This window comes from Xenopus laevis, chromosome 3S (genome assembly GCF_017654675.1).
Source record: "Xenopus laevis strain J_2021 chromosome 3S, Xenopus_laevis_v10.1, whole genome shotgun sequence".
In the NCBI taxonomy this organism is placed as follows: domain Eukaryota; kingdom Metazoa; phylum Chordata; class Amphibia; order Anura; family Pipidae; genus Xenopus; species Xenopus laevis.
The window spans coordinates 70,439,228-70,449,028 of NC_054376.1; the positions used below are offsets into that span (position 1 = coordinate 70,439,228).

At 34.6% G+C, this 9,801-nt stretch overlaps 1 protein-coding gene across 3 annotated transcripts in view; it reads left to right on the plus strand.

The window, feature by feature from the left end:
* sema3d.S (semaphorin 3D S homeolog) overlaps positions 1–8,153 on the plus strand; it is an 89,391-nt gene extending 81,238 nt beyond the window's left edge. For 2 of the 3 annotated variants that reach the window (XM_018254326.2, XM_018254327.2), the window contains exon 18: positions 6,339–8,152. In XM_018254326.2, coding sequence (XP_018109815.1) covers positions 6,339–6,734 — 396 coding nt within the window. In that variant the 3' untranslated portion in view covers positions 6,735–8,152. 3 annotated transcript variants of the gene reach the window in all.
* The last annotated feature ends 1,648 nt before the right edge of the window (positions 8,154–9,801 follow it).

The following is a 9,801-nucleotide window of genomic DNA, read 5'->3' on the forward strand; positions in this document are numbered from 1 at the left end:
AAGCTTTATGTGTAATACTGATGGTCAGTTAATAAAGGGGACAGTGTTATCATATATGACAAATCTATGCTTATTCTTAGGTTTGTGTTACATGTGTTCAGCCTAAAAATATTTTGTTAAGTCTTTACGACTGCTTTGCTGCTGTAGCACAAACTGAAGCTGGAATGCATTAATACACATACCAACAGACTTCATCGGGGAGCCAGAAATTGAAATTATTCTTAAACTTGGGTAATAAAACTTGCCAGCATGTTTGCAATGCTCTGTTTACTTATTGGCAAGCAAATCATTAAATTCGTAAATTTGTATTTCTCATTATCATAGTAATAGTTATAGTGAAAATGAGAAATGAGAGAGTTTTTATTATTTGTTTATGAAATGATTGCCAGCATACTTATATATATGTTATATAGAATAATGACTGAATATAAAATCAGCAGATCTGAACAATGCAATTTGCAAACGAAAAATGTAATATGCAGCATAATTCTCAGAGTTTCTTATTGTCATGCAAAAAGGCTTTCAGTTCCTGGAAAGACAATCAGTCATTCTGGAATTTGTTTTTCTTAATGTTGCATTACAATCAAATGTATGCTTTGAAGTTTGCATATTACCTCCCCCAAAGAAAGCTTTACTATTTAAGATATGAAGATTTCCTCATTTTAAAGACTCAGTTATCAAAACCTACTGCTGACCCATCAAATTGTGGTTTCCATTGCATTTTACTGCATATATTTTGAAACCCTTTTTAAATGAAAATATGCTGTAACCAGAAAACCATACTATTATTTTTGTTTCGTCATTATACAGACCAAATTCTTTTTTGATGTTGGTTATACATGTAACAAAAAATTTAAGCCTGGCAGAACAATTATCTTGAGGTGTAACACTATATGGGCAATGTTTCCTTCATTTTTGATAACTCATAGCAACATCAGAAAGGGTTTGACAAGTCTTGAACTGGTCAACAATCTGAGACCTGTCACAAGAAATATTTTATTACTATACCCCTGCAGGCTCAAGTTATTTATAAATGCTGGGGGGACCATGTCCATAGTTATGCGCATTTTAATAGAGGATTACAGCAAGCGTGCTCCTATCTTATTTTTAAGTTTGAGCTGCTAAATTTATGTGTGTTAAGATTGTACTCCACTCAAATGTTTCTGTGCTCCACACTGTACAGCAGTCAAATAAAGAAAACATTAATCCACAATAAGCACATTCTGCTGACAATATGTCCCTATATGTGTGGCATTGCTTAGACTATATCCTTAGGCATACAATTATACATAACACATGTACAGCCCTTGCTGCATAACAATGTTAGCCTTCTCCTAATGGGTGATTTATCAACACTGGGTAAATTTGCACCTGGACTGTAACATACAGCAACCAGACAGTGATTAGCTTTTTAACAAGCTGCAGGTAGAATAATTAAAGCAAAATTCTGATTGGTTGCCATGTGTTACTGCCCAGGTGCATGTGTTACAAAATAAGGCATAATAAGGTTCTGTTTGCTCTCAGGTAGTCCCTGTTTTAATTGTGTATTTGTATTTAGTAGGGTTACTTAAGGGTTACAATACTGAGAGTTGCCTCTGCTTAAACGCATGTATTGTCTTAATAAAGCCAAATGCTATTGTCTACTTTGTAGCCATGACAACTAACTTCTACTAGTAGCTTTGTGTGTCTTCATCCTAAAGTGAGTCCCACATTACTTATTTTATTCTGGATTATCTGGTAATTACACTTTAAAATACTATCTTTAAGTCACCATTATTCAATTACGTAATTAAAGCCCCCCATTTATGTGTAATCTGAATTATAGATTCTCCCTCTTTCTCTCCACCTGAAGAAATTGAAAGTAAAGTCACCATGTACTTCCTGTCCATATAAGAAGAGTCAAATATACGAAGAGTCCAAACAAATTTCCAGTCCAATGAAAGTCCTCTGTATAATGAGTTGCTCTTTCTGTCTGCCTGCAGCTGGGGGAAAGGAGTACATAGCAGTGTTTGGAGGAGGGGTATGGTGGGTTATGGTAGAAGTACATACTGGTGGCCAGACTGAGACCCACATGGGTGGTATGGTTCCTGGATTGCAACATGCCTTGTAAGTTTCAATTGGTCAACTTGACCCAGAAAAATATGTCTTAAATCACCTGGTTGCCTTTGCTTTAGAGTCTTTGTAGCAAGATGTTATCAATATTTGAACAAAAAATAAATATTCAGAACTAGTGGTCTTGTCTGAAATGATGGCTTGCATTCCCTCTGCACACTTCTCTGACTATATGTTTAAAATGTGTAGATTAATTGTTACATTCATGACTAAGATTATTAATGTTTATGTATATATTTAAGAAAACATTTTATCAAATGTTAATGTAAAGACGTTGTCTTTAACAATAAGTTTTTTTATTCATTTATAAAAGGGACATAGTTCAAAGGTATACTGAGCATGATTTATGATCCAAATGTTCAATCTCACATGAAGTGTTTATATATTTTCTGGCATATGACACATATCATGTAGTCTAGGTTTATCTTAAATTCATACAGTAATTGCACAAAACTATCCCATGAGATTAAATGCTAACAGATGTGTGCAAGTGATAGCAACCTATATTATTTAGCATGAATTCCAAATAGTTTAGCAGTACCCAAATTCCTATGATTAAGAGGAATACCTGATGCTCTTAAAATGAATAAATATATATGTGAATGTAAACACAGGCTGACCTACACTTTACAGAACTGCTATAATAAAAGTAAGTTTTTGGTTAAAGTCACCAGTTCTTTAATACACCCAATATAATAAAAGACAGTTTTTGGTTAAAGTGTCAAATGTGTTAATATACACAGTATCCCATCAACACATTTTTAAAAGTTAGAGGATGATGGGAATTGTAGTTAAAAAATAGTTATCTGTCAAATAGCTATGGGGGAGGACATACATGGTAAAGCCTTAGCGGGCAAACTTGGTGTATATGGAGAGGTATATGGGAAAGACCCATTCATGAAGTAAAATACAAAGATGGCTAAAAATCAGCTGAGCATGGGGATGAGTTTAGCAAAAAAATTGTGGAAAAGTAAAGTAAGCTCAAAACTTTCTTAAGAAAAGCAGAAATGATGTGGTGAATGTCTCCATGGGGTAGGTCATAAGAATAAATAATAAAAGGCCAATGATTTAGTGAATGCATCCTTAGAGGCAGATTTATTAAGGGTCAAATTGAAAATTTGAATTTGAATTTTCAAATTTATTTTATGGTCCAAACTCTCAAATTCGAATTGTGCATTATCCAAACTCGATGCGAGTTTTAATTCAGATTTGAATTAGAATTTCGAGATGTATCATTCTCTGGCCCTTTAAGAACTTAAATTCGACTATTCACCACCTAAAAATTGCTGAATTACTGTATAAGTCACTGGGAAAGGTGCAGTGACCAATTTGGAGTAGTTTGTAGCCTTCCTCATACGCAAGTTTTTTTTTGGAGAAAAAACTTGAATTGAATTCAACCAAACTCGATACAAGTTTTCAAATCAGTCAAATTCGTCCGAGCTTGACATATTCGATAGAAATTAATAAACAGTCAAATATTTGAATTTCGAGTAAAATCTAATTCATGTGTCATATATTCATGAGTTAAAAAAACACATGAATTCGAAATTCGACCCTTGATAACTGTGTCCCCTAATGTATAAAAAATTGTTAATGACGGTGCTGGTTATTAACATTTACTATTCCATATTTCAAATCTATGTTTCTGTTGTGTTGTTTACAAATATCATATACATATCAACATTTTAATATACAGTATGGCATTTTTCCTCCACTACTATAAACACTGTCCATAACTTGTTTGTATAGATTTTTTTTTTACATTTACTTAAAAGCAAGTGATAACTGAAAACAGAATGTTGATCTAATTATTTGACCATACATTATTTATGAAGCTACAGCATGATGAATGACTTTAGCAAATAGCTTTAGGGGTTCATACTGCAACCAAATATATAAAATAACTCTTAGCTTTTCATCTTTTGGGTTATAAACCTACAAATTGCAACCACATGTTTTCCACAGTTCAGTAGCCCATGTATCATCTGATGCTATGAGGATCAAAAGTGAATGTTAGGATGCCATCAGATGAGCAGTATTCCCAACAATACAGAGATAAATTCAGAGATAAATTCATGTGCCAACTGCATTCTGCCAGTGAAGAAAATCTTGACTGTGAACAGAAGTTCAATCAAAGATGAATGCACCACATCGATTCCTGTTCTCCTGCAAGAGGGCCTGACATCTCATAGGTGTCAGAGACAATGCACCACAAAGAGACAATCTATAAAGCAGTTCCATGTCTTCAGGACATTGTAAAAATACAGGGCAACTTTCTGTGTAATCGGGGATTCATTTTCCACCTGATTTATCATCGTGTTAAACCTCACTTGACAGTGCAAAATTCATATTTCATCTCTTTTAATATGTTTAGCATCAGGTTTGCAAATATTATCCAGGGTGGTCTCTAAAATAAAAGGTTATACAGTTGTTATCATCTGTTTAATGACTTCCAGCTCTTGAAGTGATGTAGTTCAACTCCTTTCTTCTCTGGTTTTGTTTTTTATTTTCTTAGTACAGTTCTACGTAGATGGAATTAGCCTTTTTGAAGGGTCAATATCATATTAAAGAAACATAATTTTTCCGTAAAAAATGGTGTGCTGTTGACAAATGTAGTCTTACTAAAGAGTTAACATTGTCACTTAATATTTCCCTTTTAGCCATCTTAAGGGGACAAGTTATGTAAACATTAACAGAGTGCTTGTTTGATCAGTATTGCGATTTGCTATTTCTAATATTGTTACTAATTTTCTATTTTTTCCTATTAAAGCTATTCTGGAAGTTTTTTTTTACTGATACTGTAAATGGGGTGTTTGGCTCATCAGCTTATAGAACTCTGGGCTTCTAGAATTTTGTCAATTTTCACACTTTGTCATTTAAACAAGTACCAATATGTAAGCTTTAATTGTAAAATATGTCTTCTACATTTGTTCAGTAGCTTCTTTGCAACAGTTCTTTACAATAATAATCAAAGCAAAAACAGATTTGAACTCTCAAAGCATAATGTAAAGTCTATATATAAAAATCCCTAGCACATATTCTATACAATACCTAGGGGGGAAATTTACCAAAGGGTGAAGTGGCTAACGCTGGTGAAAATTCGCCAGTGTGACATCATTTCGGCCCTTTCGCTGACGTAAATTTGCTGGCATAATTTCGCCAAGGAGATAGACTCTAACGCCAGGTGAATTTTTGGTCTGGCGAAAGAGCATTACTGACTGACTGATTTTACTGACCGTTACCTATATCGCCAGACTTGCCTTCACCACCTCAATAGAGTAGATAGGAGTTCCTCAAAAAAAAGTTGAAAATTTTTCTAAGTCTCAAAAAACGCTGGCGTTTTTTTCCTATTTAAAGGGTGATAGACTGAAAAAGTTTGTAAAACTTTTTTTGGGGGTAACCTCCTTCCCCCCTAAATTTCCTAACATATGGCACCTAAACTATACTGTGGGCACATGTGTAGGGCATTATAATAACTTTATATCATTTTATTAAGGTTCCCTGGCCTTGTGAAGTGAATGCTAATTAGCCAACGCTAGCGTAACTTCGAACTGCTGAGCGTAATTTCGCTGGCTTAATTTCGCCAGCATTTGATACCCTGTGTGCAACCAGGGCCGGATTTACATAGTGGGCACCCCGAGGCCCACTACTGTTCGTCGCCCCTGTCCCCTCCAGGGGGACAGGAGCAACGGGGATTGGTGCGTGGGAAATTTAAAAAATTATCGTATCTCCAGCACATCTCCAGTGTTTTTGAACCAATGTGGGTGTGGTTGGGCAGAATGCTGCCCCCCTAAAATCCTGCCGCCCTAGGCCCGGGCCTAGGTGGCCTTTCCACAAATCCGGGCCTGTGTGCAACTTCGGATCTTTGTGAACTAGCGCTGTCCAGGCGAATTTACGCCTGGCAAAATGTTGAGATGTGTGCAAGCCTGCGCTGGCGAATTTTCACCGGTTAGTGAATTTGCCCCTAGGAGTCCATCTGTGATTGACAGTTCCAAATGTAATAAATTATATAGTTATATACGAACAAATGGCACTACTGTATTCTGTTTAATGAAATACAAATGTAAGTTTTCTTGGAAGACCTTCAAATAAAATCTCTTAAGGGCATATGAAAATAACAAAAATGCTAGGTACATTCAGAAGCTGAAATGCATTGAACTTTATACAACAATAAACTTTTCATTATTTATTTGAATTCATGTTCAATTGTTTTTTATTGCTTTCAGCTAACATCTGATGAAAGAATCATTAAAACAGACTACGGGCTTCTGATTCGCAGTTTACAGAAAAAAGACTCGGGAATGTACTACTGCAAAGCTCAAGAGCACACGTTTATACACACTATCACAAAGCTCAATGTAAAAATAATAGAGAATGAACAGATGGAAAACACACAGAAGTTGGAGGATGATGAGGGAAGGAGCCGCGATTTAATAACAGAACCAAGACTGAGGTACAAAGATTATTTACAGCTCCTGAGCAGTCCAAGCTTTAGTCTGGATGAGTACTGCGAGCAGATGTGGCACAAAGAGAAGAAGAGGCAACGAAATAAAGGTGGCGCTAAATGGAAACACGTCCAGGAGATTAAAAAAAACAGAAACAGGAGACATCATGTGGGCTAGAATTTTATCAGCATAGACTGATCTTTTTATTAGTAAGGACATCTGAATTCATTTCTCCTTTGTGTATATGTCTTACAATGATATTCCTCTACTTTAGGATGATGGGACTGATGCAAGACATCCTGGTATTTTTGTAATCACAGGAGGGGAAGATACTTAACATCCTGTGTTGCATTACAGCACTAATAAAACAGAATGGAATTCAATACTTTAAACAGCTATACTCCTATGAACATTTAAAACCTTAGAAAATGTAATTGATGTAGGAGGATCCTGTCACCCCACCAACCCTTATTTGTATTTAATATTGTTATATAAAAAAGGGAGTTGGACTAATATAACTAATATTCTGGCCTGAATTTCTGCCTAGTATTATATATCAGTCATATTAAGCAGGTGGGGTGTTACTAAGAACAATGCTCCCTTTTAGATCAGGATTTCTGTGTGGTATTTTTTGTGTGGTATTATTTTTGTTTTTTATTTTTTCTCTCAAAATGTGGGTTAAGTTAAAATGGGGTATTCTGGATTTTATTTATTGAACTATGTTATTTAGATGTTGTTCTCTCTTGCTTTTTGTAAATGATAAATTAATGTTTAGAAGTTTAAAAGTAACTCTTCCGTTTTGTATGGAGTAGCAATTTTCCCACCAACTTAATAATGGTTTTGTTTTGTTGTTGTAATCGTATATAATGCTTTAACTGCAAATGTTGAAATATCAGTATATTACTTATTTTTGCCTCTACAAATGCATCTATAAAAACTCATGTTAAGCATCTTTAGTACTGATTTAGATTTGGTGTAAACAAAGCCAAGGTTTGGATCTGTACTTATAAACCTTTAATACTGTATGTATTCTAGATGCAATATAGGCTAAAGGCTTCAGGGCTAAATTACACCAGTGCTGCAGTGCAGCTGCCCTTAGCAGCCAATCAGATTATTGCTTTCATTTTCTTACTGATAGATCAAAACATTATGGATTGGCTGCTATGGACATGTGTACTTGTGCAGTGCAGCACCAATGTTTGTAAACAAGCCCTTTGTAGCACCTTCCACATATTGTATCTGGAATTAATATTATTTGGATTATATAATTATGATTGTACAACCCATTGCAGCATGTAATCAAAGACACCAACCACTGATTGCTAGATATATTACAGGGATTATATTTTTTACAAAGCAAATTATAGTTTAGCAAATTTTAAGACTAGTTAGATATTTATAGAAGCATATAACATATTATTCCTTTGTACAGTATATGTGCCATCGTGAATGCATAGGGAATGTTAGGTGTTGATGCTGTTCAAAACATATTGTGATATTAATGTTTTACATTTAGAGCAAAGCTATTTTAACAGATTTCTAAAGGATACTTCTCATTCCTTCATTTTTTTTAATAAAACCTTTCTTTATTTCTTGTTGGTTTCTACAAACGTGTTGTGTTTATATATCTCTTATCTTAGTAATTGATTTCATTCAATCAGTGTGATTAATGTGAGCACAGTAACCTATAGCCTAATCCTTATGGTATAAAGAGCGTCTTATTTGCTGCTTCTCTAAGTTAAAAATACCTCATGTGCCAAAGACCCAAAGCAATGACTTCTTCTATACAGATGCAACAGATTTACTTGAAGCATCCAGCACCCAATAGTAATGGGCGCTAAACTGTTTTTTTATGCACAACATTTTTTTCACCCATTGGAGTCTATGAGCATCTTTTTCACTGTGAAACCTGGCAAAAAATGTCTCTCTTCACTAGCAATCAACACTAGAGGCATAAGTTAAAGTAAAGAAGTGTCATATTTATATTGTTATATTGTTCAGTAGTTTCTTAATACACTGAGACTTAACTGAGCATAGAGCATTTTTACAATCTTGCACAAGTTTTTTGCATTGCACAATAAAATAATCTATATTTTTATCTATCTTCAGCATCTTCAATATCCTGCACAATAATGAAGCAAGAATTGTTTACAAAAACATCCTTTACAATGACTTTTTAACATTTTAAAGCTTATCACAGCAAACAAAACCAAACGTATCATTAAACATGCAATCAATATTAAACAGATAGCTTTTCTTTTGTAACATAAGAACTTTCCCTTTTTTTTTTAAATATACTTTTCTCAAGGGTCACATCGGTTATATTATCATCAGCTGCTTATTCCAATAAGGAACAAGTGATGCCTTTGATTTGTACCCCAGTAGGAAATATGGCTGGTGACAACCAGACAGATCAGCTCCTGGAACTTCTTTGCTGAAATCTCAGAATCACTGTCATTAATCTAAATAGCTACAGTATGTCAGGAGCCACATAGCTTTAGTTGCAGTCTCAGGGAAAAAGGGTATTTTCACAGAGAACTTTGTTTCAACCAGCTAATGGTTGAAACAAAGTTCTCTGTTTTGCTTTTTTATGTGGTTTTCCAGCTACTGTTAACCACTGGAAAGTCACAAATTTACCATTAATGTCACTGTAAAAATCATCTCAGATAAGGCACCAAAGCTTATGCTTGGTATTCGGAATATTCAAAGGAACACTGAACAGTTTAAAAATTTCAGCAAGAAATCTGTTCATCCACTTTTAAACCAGATAAACATTTTTTTAATTTTACAGAGGACCGGATTATGAACAAGGCATCCAAGGCACATGTCTATGGACCAATCATTATGGGTCTCACCAGAGACTGAAGATTTTGTCATGCAACAAGAAAAATGTGTGTTGCATACAGCTTTAGTATGATTTTGCAGTACTCTTAAAACAGTAGTAAGCAGTGATGAGTGAATCTGTCCTGTTTCGCTTTTCAGTATAATTTGCGAACCTGCTAAAAAATTTCACGAAATGGCAAAAAAATTGTGAAACGCATTGTCAATGGATGGCAAAACAATGTTTTTTCTTGTGGCAACTTGTTTGTCTCAACAACTTTTTCTCCAAATGCATTTCAATCAATGGGCATTTATTCTCAAGTTTTTTCTCACTCCAAATGCATTAAAGTCAACTGGGCATTTTCTCTTATGGCAACTTTTTTGTTGCAGCAAATTGTTCTGCAGCAAATTTTTGCTGCAGTTT